At 42.4% G+C, this 18,588-nt stretch overlaps 1 protein-coding gene across 1 annotated transcript in view; it reads right to left on the bottom strand.

Annotated features, from left to right (window-relative positions):
- Window positions 1–2,977: 2,977 nt before the first annotated feature.
- Window positions 2,978–18,588, bottom strand: part of LOC125406897 (alpha-2-macroglobulin-like protein 1) — a 42,509-nt gene continuing 26,898 nt past the window's right edge. Inside the window, exons 23-36 of the mRNA XM_048444022.3 lie at window positions 17,254–17,337; window positions 15,782–15,958; window positions 14,397–14,478; window positions 13,728–13,884; window positions 11,110–11,184; window positions 9,688–9,853; window positions 8,756–8,964; window positions 7,480–7,689; window positions 6,408–6,532; window positions 5,692–5,782; window positions 5,303–5,371; window positions 4,039–4,138; window positions 3,349–3,422; window positions 2,978–3,087 (exon numbers count right to left, since the gene is read on the bottom strand). Of these exons, the coding sequence (XP_048299979.3) occupies window positions 3,370–3,422; window positions 4,039–4,138; window positions 5,303–5,371; window positions 5,692–5,782; window positions 6,408–6,532; window positions 7,480–7,689; window positions 8,756–8,964; window positions 9,688–9,853; window positions 11,110–11,184; window positions 13,728–13,884; window positions 14,397–14,478; window positions 15,782–15,958; window positions 17,254–17,337 (1,598 nt within the window). The 3' untranslated portion in view covers window positions 2,978–3,087; window positions 3,349–3,369. The remainder of the gene's footprint in view (window positions 3,088–3,348; window positions 3,423–4,038; window positions 4,139–5,302; window positions 5,372–5,691; window positions 5,783–6,407; window positions 6,533–7,479; window positions 7,690–8,755; window positions 8,965–9,687; window positions 9,854–11,109; window positions 11,185–13,727; window positions 13,885–14,396; window positions 14,479–15,781; window positions 15,959–17,253; window positions 17,338–18,588) is intronic.

Raw genomic sequence — 18,588 nt, 5'->3', positions numbered from 1 at the left:
ACACACACACACACACACACACACACACACACACACACACACACACACACAGAGAGAGAGAGAGAGAGAGAGAGAGAGAGAGAGAGAGATTGATCTGGGTGGGGTGTGGGTTTTTGAAAACTTTAAAGGCTACCCCCAGTGACGCACTTCATCCAGGAAGGCCTTGAGTCTTAATCCTTTTAATTCTATCAAAGAGGTCCAGTCCCTGGTGACTAAGTTTTCTAATATATTAGCCTGTAGGAGTAGTTTTTATTGGGGTTACTAACAGGAACATAGGTGAGGGGTTACTTAGAGGGAGCAGGAATAATTTAAAAGCAGCTACATCTCCAGGAAGGCTACCCCCATGGTGACCACTCTGAAAGCTGAGTCCCTGGAGCTTTCTACACCACCTGCAGGTGTGGTCAAAACATCTTTGCTTTCCACAGCTGGTTGAGTCTCTACCCCTGGAAATTGTTTATTCCTTTTGTACTGTTGGGTAGGGGCCTTGTAAATCTTTAAGTTTTTACTGTCTTGGATATGTGACCTTTTGTTTCCTCTGGAGGCTCATGTGCCTTCGTTGCTATACTGGAAGGATGTTTCAATTTGGAGAAGGAAAATGCTTGTAGTACACTGTCCTCAAGGTTTCGCTGCACACGTCTTCATACTCTTGGTGAGATCTGTTCATGTATGTTGAATATATTCACACACACACCACACACAATGTGTAGTTAACATTCCCTCCAATTGTTATGATCCTACAGGTTGTCCTCACTAACTCTAGTCAGGTGATCCTATTGAAAGACCCCCGATTAGGGGAGACTCTCACTCGAGCCTCGGGATGACGCGAACCCCCCCAGTAACTCACGAGACCGTCCTTGCTGCAATCACACGAGGTTTAATGACAAGACGACAAGACGACAAGACGGGGACCAGTGCACTGGGGCCGAGACTCATAACCCACGCAGGGGAAGAGTTCGACCTCGAGTGACTGGGAGAAGTAGTTTTTATAGGAAGAAACCACACAGCCCAGTAATCCGAAAAGGGGGGCAGGGAGGATGTCATAGAAAACTCTGACAATTCCAGTGATGATTACAAAGGGGCAACTCCCTGCCTCTCAAGATCATTCTCAAGGTCGTAATCAGCTAGTTCCTTTACCAATGATAATTAGTAGGGGGTGATAATTACTAGGGGGAATCTCTCTGTTTCTCAAGATTACTCTCAAGATTACAATCTACCTTTATCTTCAGCTAGTTCCTGAAACCCTGAAATTGGTTAATCCTAGATTTCTGATTCTTCTCTTCCTGCTAGATTTTTGGCTCTGTTTTCCTGCTAGGGGGATCTGGATTTATCCAGGTCTTTCACTATCAGAACAACCAGTCAGGTACTGCTATCTAAAACCCTGTAATGAGTTACGGTTTCGTACGGAGTGAAAGTTAAAATCTCAGCAACAATGCTTAGTTCCCTACCAGGTCTGGCAGCTGGTGCCCATCCTCGATTTCTTCTGTTGCTCTTCCTGATCACACAGCACATCTCTATCTTATGAGTCTGTTTTTCTTTTTCTTTTCCTTGCCAAGACATTTATGTCATGAGCTCCCTCTCATACTTCAGGCCTTTGTTTAAATGTCACTGCTGCATGAGACTATACTAAAGTCATCTCTCATCTCTCAGTCTTTCCTGTCCCCAGCATCGTGTTCTGATCCTCTGACCCTTCTCTAGTCCTCACAGCTCCCACATTTATTACCTTCTTGGTTCTCATATTATGTTCATTTATTATGTCTGTGTACATTGTTTGATTATATTATAAATGTACTGTTTGTCTTTCCCATCAATCACAAGGGTAACTGGTTAAATGAACAAGATATTCTGAGCAGAGGAACCACATGAGGAGGAAGGACATCTAATCACTCAAACGCTGGATATTTTCAAATTTTTCTGTATCCTGGCAGGAAAACTATTCTCAACCTGTGGGTCATGGCCCCCTGGAGGGTGACCATTACCCTTTCATACAGGTTGTCCATCAGGAAACACAGATAATAGCCGCACATGGTGGCACACGTCTTTAGTTGCAGCACTTGGGAGGTAGAGGCAGGGGGATATCTCTGAGTTTGAGCTTAGCCTGGTCTACAGAGAAAGTTCCAAGACAGTCACAGCAACACAGAGAAAGCCTGTCTTGAAAAACAAAAAAAAAAACGGAGAAAAAGAGAATCTTTACAAAAACAAGAAAACACAGACATTTACATTATGATTCATGACAGTAGCAAACAGTAACGTTACAAAGTAACAATGAAAATAATTTTATGGTTGGGGTCACCACAACATGAGGAACTGTATTAAAGGGCTGCAGTATTAGGAAGGTTGAGAACCACTGGTCTAGAAGATCTTGGTTCCAAATTCTTTAACTGCACAAGTAGAGAACTGGGTGGTTTTTCTTGACTGTAAAGATTCTTAGCAAACCCAGAAGCCCATGTGAAAGTTGATGCAGAAACTTCCTGTTTCTATCATTTTCTCCAGCTTCTTCTCACCCTTTGTCCTCAATTCAAATTCATTATCACAGCAGGAACACTAAGTCAGACCAAAGAGTATAGCATTGCTTTCCTGGTACAAGTGTTAGGCTTGAGGCAGTACATCAGGTTTAAAACAACAAAATGCCCTTCACTTAGCCTCTCAATCTTGTACTCAGTGAATCTATCACTTAATTCAGGGCTCTTTTCTGCTTCCTGCCTCCCCCGATTTTTGATCATTCCCTGAGAATGTTCCATTGAGTGTGTTTCTGTGTCGAGTTGACGGAGCCCTTGTTAACTTTAACCTAACTCTCCCTGCCTCCACTTCCACCTATTTCTCTCCCTCTTTGGTTCTGGAGGATTCTAGTTACGGTTTAGGTGCCCAAATTTGAGTTTAAAGTTGAAAAAAAAAATGAAGCAAATTATTTAGTTGCACTTAAACAAAGCTCTGAGATTTCTACAATGAAAATTGGAAGAATAAATAGAAAACAATGGCCTCAGACTTGAAATGATGTCATTTAATGGGAAGAAAGGAAGTGAAGCTGTCAAGAAGACACAGTGATTGAAGACTCTTCAGGGTGTCAGGCGGTTGGTTGGTCATGGCTCCCTGTGAGGATGGCGACCAAGAGAACAGTTTGTTCAAAGAAATAGTTTCCTGAGATTTAAGACATTGTTTAAACAATAAATACACATGTGTATATTTCTCCTTATATACATATATATACCCAAATCTGTAAACATAACTAAGATGCATGCTGATGTGTAAGTATGTGCATAAATATATTTATAACATGCTAAATTATTAATAAAAAGAGAGACCTTAGGAAGCATATGCAAGGCTGTGAAGGCGTCAATGCAATGTCCTTACTTTTCTTTATGCTCTGCTGTCTTATTGGGAATTCGAAATGCTATTGATGCTGTAAGAATCAAGGGCGTATTCATCTGAAAAATAAGAAAAGCATTTGTCTTTTCAAATCTCCAACTGTGTGTAACTAGATTGTGGCCATACAAAGACATAAAATATTACCTTTCCAATTATTTTTCAAGAGAAGTAATCACTCGTGCATTTTATCAATTCTTAAATATTCTACTAAAGTGAGTCGTGTGATGGAATGTATTAAATTCATAAGGACAGACTGTTCACTGACTCCTTGGTAGACTTTCATGAGCTGACCTTCCACGGGACATGTCACGGTTTTGAAACATAATCCATTATGTTTTTCCTATAATGGGTTTCCCTTCAATTCTCAAGTAAAAACCATAGAAGCAGCATTCAATAGTAAATCTTTGATTTGGTAACGACAACAATGAAAAAGGCTTGGAAGGTTAGCAACATTTATATTTCAAGTTAAGGATGAGTCTTTTCACAATTCATCAAAGAGATTTTAAGTGTTAGGATACCCTGGGAACTGGCACAGTCAGAACTCAAATCATGTAATAATAATAATAATAAAGCCATCACTTGATCACCTTTTGAAGACAGAGTGATGATTTGGGGAATGCAGGGGCTCAGAGGGTGAGCTTCAGCCATGTTCAAGGCTGGGAAATGGTTGCTTACCTTTCTCGTAACTGTAGACCGTGACGGGGGCGGGCTGGATGTTGGACACAATGTTGGTTTGCTCAACAGAGAAGGTGAAGCTGGTTGGCGCCATGGAAACCTATGAAGACACAAATGATCAGAAAGTCGTAGTAGGTCTGAAAAAAGAAAATTACTAAGAATCTTACCCTATAAGCATGTCATCTACCTGACTAAAATGGAAAGCCCACCACTATCTCATACAATAGCAAAATAAAATAAAAAATAAAATAGCAAAATAGTTAGCTGATGTTAAATCATGTAAACACTTAAGTCACACTGCTTAGCTGTGTGTTAGAGAATTGTGAACTACTATATGATTCAGAAGGCCTACTCGTGAGTATGTGTCCAAGACAAACCATGTTATTATCTTGAAAAGGCATTGCCACACTCACTTCAACATTGGTCACAATAGCTAAGGTACAGAAATAACTCAAAATAACCCATGTTGATACAGACAGAAGCTGTGGTATGTGCACAACAGGAAATTATTGGGGGTTTTAGAAGGAGGATGTCTTTTAGCATCAACAGTGGAAGTCTGTGAGGACAGGGAGAGCCATTTTCCTTCTGGGGTGTGGTCTCTGGTAGGTTGACCACGCCACAGGGGACGGTTCCATACCCGTGTGCGTATGGGTAGCACTAATTAGACCCAGTGAGTTATTAAAAAGAGGACATGAGTTGGGAGGGTGTGTGGCTGTGTGTGTGGGTTCCTGGGAGGAAGTGAGGGGAGGATAAAGAGTAACTATGATCAAAATATGTCATATACATGTACAAAACTCAGAATAAATTTTATATTATTATACTAAATATTATACTAGAAAGGTAATTATATGGTGAGTATTGTTAGTTTGTTTATGATAACTTGCAATGCATATGTATATCAAAATGTCACCACATACACCTAGATATACATAGTTTAAACAAAAGTCATGTTATCCTTCATTGGCGTTCAAGCTGTGGAAGAATTAATTATTCGTGTCTGTAAATGACTACATTACATGCATTAAGGAATGAAGATGCCTGTAAACATGAGAACTATCTAGTCAGGTAACCATGACTTACATAAAATAGCTTGTTAATATAAATGATATGATTAGCGAGGCAGAACACCGACTATATTCAGTGTCTCATTAAAACAATAAGCTCTTTCACACACATCTATAATAAATAGAAGCTTTCAAATGCCCTTCAGAAAACAAAGCTGTGAAATAAAGCATGAAGAAAAAGCTGTTGTTTCTGGACTTACATTTTTCAAGTAGAAAAGAACGTGGCCATTCTTTACGTCTGTCTTCATTACTTGGCCATTGTGTTTAAGCTTTGAAGAGATTGACGGGAAGGGATGAGGGTCAGGCATTAGAATTCCTGAGAATCCCCTCTAGAAATGAGCACTGTGCCTTCTATTTAGGAAATGTCCTTTGTACCGCAGGGTTTCTGTGAGTACACGAGGGAACTGGGTAAAGAAATACATGCTGAGCAATGGGCATAATGACTGTGCTGCTGCAGAGTAAGAATAGAATTCCTCCAAACATGAAATATGAAGACGTATGCTTGGATGAAGAATTCCATTATTTAGTATGATTTTTTTTTTACATTCTCACTATGTCTGTGCCAGGGAACAGGGCCATTCCCCTTTACCTCCTCGATGGATGAGAGGACAGGGGTAAACCCAGAGAGCATCTTCACATCCACAAGGACCATACCGGAGCTTTCGTGAGCCCCCGTATACCTGAAATGAAAAAGCAAACCTATTTCTACATGAATTTAGAAACATGAGCTCTCTCAGCAAGGATGGCAGGTGTACAGATGCACCAATAAGCTCAGGTCTGGAGATCTGGCAAAAGTTGGAAGGGAAAGGTCTGGAAAACTTCATTCTCTAATGTCAAAGAATAATCACAACTGAGTCACAGTGTACAACACAACATTAGCTGGTGCAGATGATGAAGTCTGTGGATACAAACTCTCCTCGGTCTCACAAAGTCAGACAAATGTCTTTGTTTATGTTAGGTAGGTTCCTGTCAGCCTTAAGTTTGCCCAACACCAGAGGAGGTCTTCCTCAATGTTGATCTGTCAGCAGGGCAACAGCTCACCCACCGGTTATAGCTGAGGAGCATGAACCATACATGTGTAGACCTTGTTGAAGGTCTAGCTGCTAAACCAGGTTCTGAAAAGGCAGTGACATGCTTGTGGGGTAGAATATCAGCCCTCAACACGAGACACGCCTGTCGGGTGGAATATCAGTCTTCAAGATGTGCCTTGCCACAGTCACCATCACTCAAACCTGGTTTTCTTCAATCCTAGTTGAAATAATTCTTTGATTTAATAAGGAGTGGATATCAAAATGTTCCCCTTACACGAGGGTCACTGTGAGGTTAAACTTTGTCTGGAATACATCCGAAGAGTTGCTTTCCTCCATTTCCACGGAGAGAGAAAATCCTGATGCCTTCTTAGGAAGTGGTACATTGTACCTAAGGGTAGCCTGGAAAGAGAAAATCATGAAAATCACCCTGCAGCAAGAGCTGAAGGACCCGTCATCTGTGCTCCACCACCAATGTGCTTTTTGTCATTGTCATCAGGGAACCAGGATAAACTAAGTGTAGTTTCCATGAGACATAGCGTGGTGATGTAATTTCGTGAGGACAGAACATAAGACACAGCGTGGTGATGTAATCTGACTAGGCTAGAACACTTCTTACCAGCGACATTCCTCAAGAAACTCCGGCTGCCAGCTATGCTCATGCAAAACTGTCAAAGAACAAATTTAATTATAAAAAACTTTAATTTGTATATCTGCACTTGTATGAGCATGCATTGTATGGAGAGAGAGAGAAAGAGAGAGAGAGAGAGAGAGAGAGAGAGAGAGAGAGAGAGAGAGAAGCTAGACAGGGGATCAGGAAATGGAAAGCAGAGCTCTTATTTGGGAGGGATAAAGGACCGTAGGTGACATGAAAGGGGAGAAAGACAACAAAACATTGTGAAAATGCTATCATGAATCCTATTACTCTCCATGCCAACTTTATTGCTTTTTTTAAAGACTTAATTATTTTATTTTATGTGTATGGGCGTTTTGCCTGTGTGTATGCTCCTCATGTGTGCAGTGCCCAAGGAGACCAGAGGAGGGCGTCAGATCTCCTGGAACTGGCATTGCAACCACCATGTGGGTGCTGAGAATCAAACCTCTAGAGGAGTAACCAGTACTCTTAATCACTGCATCATCTCTCTAATCCCTGTGTGTTAACTTTGCAATGAATAAAAATGTGAATAACCTCAGGGTAATATATCCTGCATTTTCTGCTACCGATTATAAAAATGTGAGGGAAGTAGAGATAATCACAGAAAGAGTCAAATGACAAAACTCTTCACACGTAACTGGTCTGAACTCTCACAGGCAAGCTCAGTTCTCCCTCTGTGGAGGGTTTCCGTTACCTGGATGAACGCACAGCCTTCTCCTTCTACATCAACCGTGTATTGCCCATGCCTTGCGGATAATTTCGAGCGCTGAACTAGAAGGCGGTTATTGTTGTCAACAGGGAAAACCTCCTCAGAGTCTTCAGTGCTCAAGGTGACAGTGTTTTGAGAGTTAGAGCCAGTTAACTTCATGTATTGGGTTAGGGCGAGAAGGCACACTGTGGTGTCCTGCATGAAACAGGGGTGCAAGGTCAGGCACTGCTGACTGTGGGACTTTCAGCCCGTTTCTGCAAACATTCCTAAAGCTGGTGATGGGATAAGAAACAATGCCCGGGGCAACAGAGAATGTGTGAGTTGTTGCCAATTTGTATTCTTTAACAAACCTTAATTTACTTTTAATTTTCTAAAAATAATCATCCCCACTGCTGAAAATCATGACAAATCTCATCAGAAAGTGGAGGTGTGCTAAGTGTGATGACTGCACCTCTGTCTCCTCATCTTCAAAGAGGGACCAAAGCCAGAAGAGGGTCTCTGGCAATTCAACAGCCTGCCATGTTATGGGGACTCAGCCTTATAGGAGGAGAGAAAGGGACATTGTCTTTGTTAAATGAAATTCTCCTGACTTTCAATTTTTCCTACTAGGAAAGGATTCCATCATTACTCATGGCCATTTATTTTTCTTGTTTTCTGTTCCCCAACCTTTGCTTTCTCTGATGTGGAGATGACAGAAGCAGAGGGAAATCTTTATTTCTCACTGACATGTGGTTTGACCATTGTGCCATCAGATAGCTACTGTACCAAGACTCTGCTCTTACAGAGAAAATCTCTTCTAGACTTACATTCTGCTTTCCAGTGTGCAACACAGACACAGAAAGCTTGAATTCCTTAAAACTCATTTATCATCTAAAATAAAGTCTCCTTGCGAGAGTGTCTAAAACACAATGGCGAGCCCATGACAAAATAAAACCGGATTCAGAATATCAAATGTGGGAATTGGAGATATGGCTCAAATGTTAAGGGCACTGTAGCTCTTGCATTGGACCTAGGTTCGATTCCCAGAACCCACATGGTGGCTCACAACCATCTGTAACCCCAGATCAGGGTAATCCATCAGGCATGTATGTGATACACACACATGCATACAAAACATTCTTACACATAAAACAAAATAAATCTTTAAAAAGAATATCAAGTATTCTCCACTCCAGAATCTATGTTTTTATGACCATGATTGCTGTCATCTAGACTGGCATCTTAGGCATTAAACACATTCACCTCCTATCAGGCTAATCACCTGCGTGGCAGAGAAGCCTCCATGGGAATTCATCCACTGGGCAAGCCACTGCACAATCTTACTGGCATAATCAAGGTCCCGAGTGACCTGAGAAATGACAGCCAACAGCACATAGCATGTCATCTCAGTCTCGCCAGAAAGTGCCAGAGGAGTGAAGGCTGGAGAGCCTGCTTGGCGTTTCTCTTCTTTTTCCCAATATATCACATTATCTGAGAAAACAGGGAGAAGTCAGTCTCTATAAAAAGAATTTTCACAGTCCTAAAAACAAGCTCCTATAAGGTACCCATTCTGAGGGCACAGGTTCTATTCTTTGGATTCCTGTTGTGGCCTGAATTTTAAAATCATATCCTGAAGCTTTGAGCTCAGAATGTGACTGGATTTTGGGATAGGTTCTCTAGAGGGATGCTATAGCTAAGATGAGTTTTCTAAGGTGCCACACAGTCTAGTTGGATGGTGAGTATGAGAAGAGGAGACATGGACTTACAAAAGGGCGCCAAGGCTATCCACACTCAGAAGAAACATCACATGAGGGCAAAGTCCCCACACTTCATGCTGTTCAGATATTAGACTTTTACCCTCTAGAGAAAAAAAGTGTTCTGAGGTTTAAGTTAGCCAGTCTGTGGCAATTTTCCATAAAGACTCTGGAAAATAAATATGGTGTCTCCTTGGGGTCATAAGAGGTTTCAGGAGTAATTATTATTGTCTGTGGTGTGCTCAATTTCCTTTACTTTGTTTGAGAAAAAGATTAGTGGAAAAGAGAAAGAGGGAGATTAAATATCTGATACTCTTTAAGACACGGGTGCTGACGTGTTCTGTGGGAGAAGCAGGAGCTTCTTGGTGGAGGGCGGATTCTGATCCAAGCCCTCACTGAGATCTGCACTTGGTTTTCAGGAGTTTCTGCCCTGGAAAAGGCAACTGGTAGTAAGACTTACTTATTTTTGTAGCCGATTGATCCAGGATCGAGAGTAAGGATTTCACTTGCTGTTCTTTTCCAGCCAGGGCAAACACGTAAGCCAGGATAGCTTGAGTGTGGCCATCAGTGACGCCCTTTGCGTATGCCTCCTCCAGACAATAGAGACCATTGCGGAGGGCAGGAAACTAGTGGGGAGGAAGAAATGCTTGTAAGAGACCCTGAACATTGCATGAGTTTGCTGAATATATAAGCTAACCACTCTTGTAATGCACTTTACAATACACACGACATCTCTGAAGCACATTATGTGTACAAATCTATCATATATATTCATATACTCTATTTTCACATACAAAACTATCATATATATTCACACGATCTATTTTCCAAGCATCAGAAAAATAAATTTGGATTATTATTAGTATGGGGGAAACAGAGTTTAACGCATAAAGTGAGTTTTAATATTTTACCTATAATATAAACTTCTTCCATGTCACAAAACATACAATTGTATGTGTGTGGATGTGTGTGTATCCATGTGTATGTGCATGTGGCACGGTGCTCAGAGGATGGATCTGGCTGCCAACTTGAAGGCCACCAACTACCTCGTTTGGGACAATGCCTCTCTTTGGCTGGGGTGCAGGAATTATATTAGCCTTCCTTGCCAGAGGGCCCCATGGATCCTCCACTCTCTGTCTCCTCAGACATAGGATTACAGGCATGTGCCACCATGTTAACCTGCATCTATACACAGGTTCTAGGGACAGAACTCAGGTTCTTCTCATGTGTGTGAAGATCCTAAATGAGCGATCTCCCCAGATCACACACAGGTCTTTTAGACCTAATATGTTTTACTCTCGTGCTTCAAATAGAGGTTTGTATTTCAAGATACACTAATGACCTTGAAAGCACATGGTGTCTCCTTTAGGGACAGACTGGGTAAATGAGCAGCCTATGCACTGAGACCATTCTGAAAATGCTGCAGGGACTTGAGAACAAACTTCTCTGAGAGTATTCTTCTTCAGTGATAACTGACTTTGTTTTTGACTATGGGTCTTGCTGAATAGACAAGACTGGCCTCAAATGTCATGATCTTTTGCCTTGATTTGATGAACACTGGAGTTACCACTGAACACTTGTGTGTGCCCTCATGCCCGCCACAGAAGAGGCTCATAATCTGAAGTTTATGACTGCAGTCAGGGAACATTTAAGCACCTGAGATCTTATGAAAACAATTTTTTTTTCATATGTGTATCCAACCTGGGCAAACCTCAGTCCTACCGGTGAACCAAAAGAATTTTGAACATCACCAGTTTAAGGATGGTAATGGGTGAATTGTCTTGATATCTTTTCCCGTCTAAGAATTTCAAGCCATTCAGAAAACAGGTTCTAGCTAAGGTTCATTCAGTTAAGCGAAGCCAGAGATGATGGGAATTCATACACTGGAGTCGAATCCAACTTCAAGGAATGCCTCAACGACTTGTGCAGTGAGCGCAACATCCTCTTCATTGCTGCCCTGAAACAGAGGGACAGTGAGCCGTCCAGGATCGCAGACCACGAAAGAGCAGCTGCTTCTGAATGGAGACTCACTGGGGAAAAAATGCTTGAACAAACATTTCTATTCATAAAAATATGCTAACCTGTAGTTTTTAAGTTAGAAAAATAGTAGTTGTGCTATCTGGGTGAGTTTCCATCAACACTCAATGGAATTAAGAAATAAAGCATAAGAATTTTAAACATACTTGGTTGTACATAAGTGTATAGTATTATGTGACCTGGTGTTTGGCCTGAATTCTGAGCAATGGCTCACATGACTGTTTTGTACTAATTTGAAGAAAGCAAAGAAACATTTTGCTGACGGGGTGAGACAGAAAGAAATGGTAGATATCGTGGAAATTCCTGCCCAAGCAGCAGTTACAGTAGTGTCTTACTCAGGGCTCTACCTCTGTGGGGAACACCATAACTGCATCATTTGCACATAATTGGTCCCCATAAGCTCATCGGGAGTGGTACTATAAAAAGCCTGGCTTTGTTGGAGTATATGTGGCCTTGTTGGAAAAGTGTGTCACTATGGGGGTGGGCTTGGAGGTCTCCTACGCTCAAGTTATGTTCAGTGTAGACAGCTCACTTCCTGATGCCTGTAGCTCAAGATGTAGAACTCTGAGCTCCTTCTCTAGCACCATATCTGCCCGCATGCTGCCATGATGATCATGGACTAAACTTCTGGAACTGTAAGCCACCCCAGTTAAATGTTTTCTCGTGGTTATGGTGTCTCTTCTCAGCAATAGAAACCCTAACTAAGCCAGTGACCAAGAGCAGCTTGGGGAAGAAAGAGCTTATTTCACTTCACAGAATGTAGTTCCAGAAGTCAGAACAGGAACTCCGGGCTGAAGCAGAGGCCATGGAAGAACGCTGCTCACTGGTTTGTTCCCCAAAACTTGCCCTGGGGTGGGATCAGCCACAAAGATCTGGGCCCTTCCACATCAATCACTGGTTAAGAAAATGCACCACAGGCTTGCCCACAGGCCAATTTAGTGGGGTATTTTCTCAGTTGAGGTTCCCTCTTCTCAAACGACTCCAGCTTGTGTCAAGTTGATATAAAACTAGCCAACACAGTTATCAGGACTCACATATGAGTATAGTGCAAATTAAAAAGAATTAAAATCACATGGCTTGCACCCTGATCATGCATAAAAATCCTTGGAGAAGATTAGCATTAAACCAGAGACTGTGAAGTTTTTGTTGTTGCAGTTTGGTTGGTTCTCATTTTTACTGTGCTGTTTTACAGAGTCTCACTATGTAGCCTTGGGTGGCCAGGAGCTCCCTAGCAGATAAGACTGGCCTCAATCTCACAGAGATTCACCTGCCTCTGACTCCTGAGTGCTGCTATTTAAGGTGTGGGCTTCCGCACCTCACTTTTATTTTTTGAGGAGTTTCTCATATAGTGCACTTGTTAGTTGAAGATAACCTTGAGTTTCTGCCTCTTCTGCCTCTCCTTCTCATGATTACAGGGATCTGCCGTTAAACCTGGTGCATGCCTGGTAGAGTTTGTGTGGTACTTAGGATTGAATTCAGGGCTTCATACACATTGCAAGTATTTGTGAACGAAGTTCCCTGAAGGAAGTCACACCGGCCACTGATCTTTCTACAAGGCTCATTGACTGATTAACCAACCATCAGTGGTTGTGGGGTGGTCGGAATGTTGCAGGTCCAGAAGCTAGTTCACCCATCTTTAACCTCCTACATAGCCTTTCCTTGATCACCTCTATGTCTTACCTAGCAACCTGTGACTAAGAGATAAAATCGTTTTGGAATATGAACTTAACCAATCCCTAGCTCCCACCAATGAACCGCTAAGAGTGTCTTCAGACATCCTCTGAGTCCTGGGGCCGAGTCTCCCTGCTTTGCTGTGACCACCTCGGCAGCATTTCCACCAATGCATTTGAAAAATTTTCTGAGTGATAACTTTATTTACTCTGTTACATAAAAACTCAATCAAATTCTTGCAAAGTTAGAACACGGAATTTGGGGCTACCTAAATCTGTGTTCCTGGACCATGGTCACTCATGCTGGGCTTCAGAATAAATTATCTCCTATTCTTTTTGAGGCAAGCGCTGGGTTTTTGGGTTAACACGCTCTACTAGCCAAGCCACATTCTCAGCCTGTGGCCATGATTTAAACCTCAGGACTAAGGTACAGAAAGGAATTCCTCACACATTCAAGACCCGTTCCCGTCTGACTCCGAATTCCCAGAAGCTTTCTAGGCTGAGTCCCTTTTTTGTCTCCTCTTCCCAGTTTAATGATTACAGAATCCTGACTGTAGAAAGACTGAAATCTGAAGAAGGTGATCGGAAGACTCATGCAGGGTTATGTTTAGGTTCTGGTTAAACATTCATGAAGCAGCACTGATACTCGTGGAAAGGACATGGAGGACCTGTGACTTCAGCAGACTCAAAAGGCAAAGCATTCCCAAGAGGCAAGCACTCCTGATGAGGGAGGGCAACAGAGACAGATGACTCAGGGAAGCAGGGAAAGGACGCCTCATTGTGGGTCCCTTACCTCCCAAGCACTGTTGACAAGCTTGTCATCCCTCCCAAAGCACCCGTTCGGTCTCTGTTTTCTTGAAAGCCAGATTAAGGTCTGTTTGGGAACTGACTCTTCAATGAAAATATATTCCTTCATTTTCTCAAATGTCTTGAAAGTAAGGGCACTGAGCCTGTAATCAACAAAGCAAAAGTTAGAGGGAAAGACGATATCAGCCACTCAACAGGTTCATCAGTGTTGTTCTGTTCGGGTAATGCATTCCTACAACACTGTCCAGTGTTGACAGTTACTAGTCTTGATTGACAGTAGCCCTCTCACTGGAGTCAGTAAATATGATGATCAGCAAATCTCTAGAAATTAGAGCAGGTGGATTTTAGTCACCCAAAGGTCTGACTTTATGTTTCTGACATATACCCAGAAACAGAAGTGGTATGAGCTATAATTCGATGCCATGGGGCCTTCTAGTTTCTTTTCCCTGAATGTAAATGAGACTGAGAGGCACAGAGTAAGATGTGACAGTTGCCATGGAGCTGATGAGCTGTGACATCTGAACTAACACATTTGGGTGGGGGTTTTGCTTTATTCTCTGTAAATCTGAGCACTGGCTGCTCTCGCCTTCTTGCAAGTCACGCTTAGAAAATAAAACAACCCTATATTATTGAAAACAAAGCTTTCATCTCTCACCATATGCTTCCTTTCTGATTGCTCTGGCAGAACATGTCATATGAACCATCGGAGTTTTTGAAAGACAAGTGCTTCTGGTAACCTAAAACACAACACAGAAGGAAGCTGCTGCTGAGCCTGGGAGAGAAGGAAAAAAACAACGCAGCCTGGGTGACTGCAAGCCCCTGGGTGTGTCGATGTGATTGCTTCAGTTTTGTTTCCCGAAACTTCAGGCTGTCTACCTCTGTGTACACAGAGAATGCCTTATTTAAAAGCTGTCTCAGGACTGTGCTTAGCAATCAGTATCCTGAGGTGGTTTTACTTCCCTCGGTTTTACCTTCCTAAAAAGAAAACCCAAACTGCATTTCCTCCTGGCCCTGTCCTCAATGTCACACTAGGTGCTACTTGTGTAGCTTCTTTCAACATCCAGATCCCGTCACTTCACTGAGTTGGAACACAGCCAAGCAAGCAGGCCTAGGGGCTGACGAATGAGTCATTTCCAGCCACTGTCCACAACCACGACAAATAAGACCTTATTGTTTTCTGTTACATGGGGGGGGGCTGGCTTATTGGGGTTTCTGTATCACCCGGTACCCCACAACCGGCAAGCCCCAAATAAAATCACACAGAGATCTCTATAAGCTATAAGTCAGCCCCCCCCCATGTAACAGTTAACTACTACAATTTACAAATGAGTTTATTGATGCTAAACTCCATTACCACCAAGTTCCGGGGAGCATCTTGGAGGAGGAGACAGGAAGAATGCAGGAGCCGGAGGATGGGGAGGAGTGCTATGGAAAGCTGTCTTCAGAGCTGATGCTGCTATTACAACTGCAAGCTCGCAGCAGTTGTGGCTACTTGGACAAGATCTCCATATGGGCAAGAGTCAAAATCCTGGCATAGATGGGGTAGTGGCCTCCAGATGCAGTTCTATATTGAGCTATTGAGAGTGAGTTTTGCTGCAGGTGGGAGACTCATTCTTTTTTGAGGGTGTGGTCACTGGTGGGTGGGTCCCTATGCCCATGCACATATGGGCTGTGCTAACTGGACTTGGTGGGCCATAAAAAAAGGACACAAGGTTGGGAGGGGGCATGTTGGGGAGAGTGAGGTGGGAGTTGAAGGGGAGACATGGGGTGGACATGACTCTATTTTATTACATGTGTATATGTGTGAATAAAGAAAATTTAAAATAAAGATGAGTTCACAGTTTGAAACTACAGTTCTACAACATTAGGTTAAATGATGGGCATAGATTTTAAAGTCAAAAGGAGCACACAGCTAGGACCCAGCGTATCTCAAGGGTTCACATTTGTCTCAGTCGCAACAATAGAGTAAAACTTATCACATTTGCATATCAGTTGCAATTGGTTTCACCTTTGTTGGCAGAAACTACTTATCCCTCTCACCGTTAGTTAAGAGAAGTAGAGCTCTGGATTTGACTTCTTCCGTCAGCTGCTGGGTCGCTCTCAGGTAGTCGAGTATGTAAGTGTCAGACACTAGCTGGGCAATGTTCTGCTCACCACACCCATAGGGCGTGAGGAGAAGGCTATCTAGATTCTGCATCGTGACTCCTAGAATGTCTCCTAAAGACAGAAAAGAAGAGTCATGCACTTATGTTAATGCTGAGCCGCTGCCTCGGCAGTAGGACCTGTGGCTATTAATGCATGGTGGGGGCAGAAAACATTTAAAGTTGGCTCTAAACGGTATAAACAGGAGGCTGGAGAGGTGACTTAGCTGTTAAGAGCCCTTGCTGATGTGGGATGCCCTTCTATATATGCGTTGCTTTTATTGGTTGATGAATAAAGCTTTTTTGGTCAATGGCTTAGCAGAATAAAGCCAGGTGGGTAATCTGAACAGAGATATATATAGAGAGAGTAGGTGAAGTCGAAGAGATGCCATGTAGCAACCAAAGGAGAAAGATGCCAGAACATTACCAGTAAGCCACAACCTTGTGGTGATATACAGATTAATAGAAATGAGCTAATTTAAGATGGAAGAGCTAGCTAGGAATACACCCGAGCCATTGGCCAAACAGTGTTGTAGTTATTATAGTTTCTGTATGGTTATTCGGGTCTGAGCATCCATTGTGGAGTCTCCATTCACACCTTGCTGTTCTGGAAGCAGGCCTGAATTCAGCTCCCAGTACCCATATTGGGTGGCTCACATCTGCCTCTAACTTTCCTTCCAGGGGAATCAACGCTTCTGGCCTCCTTGGGCCCTCCACTCACATGCACATACTGTCCTCTACACACATAATTTGAAATAAAACATATAAACAAGCCAAAGTTTCCTAGAGGCAATCTAAGGGAGGTGGTTCCTAAGTGAGGAAATAGAGGGGCTTCGGGTATGAAATGTTCCTGAAAGGAGGAACCTCAGGAAGTGTGCCCCTTGCTGGCTTGCTTCTAATTTGTGGTTTTAGATACTGATGAAATACAAACTATAACCCACCCCTCTCCTGTGGACTTGAATGCTGATGATAGATGGATAACTACTTTTAGGAAACATACCTCTTTTTTTTTTTAACCAAGAAAATCTCAGCATCACAACATATCATAATCTCCAAGAGGCTAATTTATATTATTTATATAGATTATTTATATAGAGGCTAATTTATATAATTCATATGTACAGGTCATACCATGCTCCTGTTTCCTGAGCATCTACCGTTACCAGCCAGCGGGAGTGCTTCCTAGAGATGCAGGTCTGGAAACTCCACGCTTTCAGATCCCACATGGAAACAGGCAGAAGGGGTGGTCTGAACACAGTTCCTACCCTGATAGCTTAAGAAAGTATCTCCATTCTGTTATTTTAGAACTTATTTCCAGACTACCTCAATCAAGATTTTCAAATCACCACGACAAGAATTTGATAAACTCACCCACGACGGTGACAAAGGATCTGGCTGACCCTTCCACTACATCTCTTGGCAATTCCAGAAGCATTTGCTTTGAGACTTTAGTACCTGAAAGAAAACGCCCATACAAACACTGCAAAGACTTCCCTCTACAAGTCATGGTAGCAGGATTTTGGAACAGCTGTATTAGGAAGAAAAGGCCATTGGTTAGCTTTGCCTTTGGAGACAATAAAATTGTGAATTTGGGACGTGAGGTGGCTCAGAGGGTGACAGCATGTGCCACCAAGCCTGACGATCTGAGTTCAAGCCCTGGGACCCACGGGTAGAAGGCGAGAAGGAACTCCTGTGAGCTGTCCTCTCACTTCCACACTCCCAGCGACGTGCAATGCACACTCACATGCGTGCATGCCCCCCCACACTGTACACACAAATAAAGGCAATAAAAACTCTTTTTAAATAATCTGAGAATTTGAGTTAGTTTAGAACAGCAAAACATCCAGAAAAAAAATGCATACTTTGTCTGAAACAGTGGTCTCCATTTTCTATCAGTTCAGTACTTAAACTGTTTATGGAATAAAATGAAAGCTATAAGACTCAGCTCATAGAAGGAATGCTTAAAGACAGAGTAGACATTAAAACCAGATTATCACTAACCAGCTAAAATGATACTTATGATGGCCACAAATCAGGTAACTGAGGGCCAGTAATGAATTTACAGATGATTTCGTACCAAGAATATCAAAGGAACCACTATGCTAGTGATAGTCCATTGGTCAAGATTATGAGACAATCATAATAATCAAGATGGAGAAAATAGGCAGAGGTAGACTAATCTTATTAGACAAACAAATAAATGTCACTCATTAATGCACATTTTGTTTTCTAAAAATTATCTATCAATGAAGATAAAATGTAGGCCCATATTTCTATATGGCATGGCAGCCAAGCCATCAAGCCATAGGCCACACCTGAGATGGGTCACGTACCCTGCCAGGCAGGCTGTCCCTAACCTAACAAAAGTTCAGGATGTTTTTCTCCTTTCTTTGTAATTTGGAGGATGCCTTATAGAGATGCTGATTCAAGCCTATGTGACAGTTAGCATACAGAACAGACAGGTAGTTGTGGATGTGAGGAAAAGCCATTCACCTGGTTACCTAGGAGACAGAATGCTAATGTATTTCCCCTAAATTAAGTTTTGGTATAAGGCTGTTTGGAGAATAAACGAGAGGAAGTCTTCAGGATGTGAACTCAGGATATTATGAGGGATCTCTGAGAATCTCCCTCCCAATGAAACCATGTGAGTCGTATTCCCGTCTCCCCCACGCCGGTCCAGGGAGAGATAGTTTATGTTGGGGTCTG

Source organism: Myodes glareolus, chromosome 3 (assembly GCF_982192425.1).
Source record: "Myodes glareolus chromosome 3, mMyoGla1.1, whole genome shotgun sequence".
Classification (NCBI taxonomy): Eukaryota; Metazoa; Chordata; class Mammalia; order Rodentia; family Cricetidae; genus Myodes; species Myodes glareolus.
Note: the sequence above shows the minus strand (reverse complement) of the source record. Positions and strands in the feature narration are given on the sequence as shown.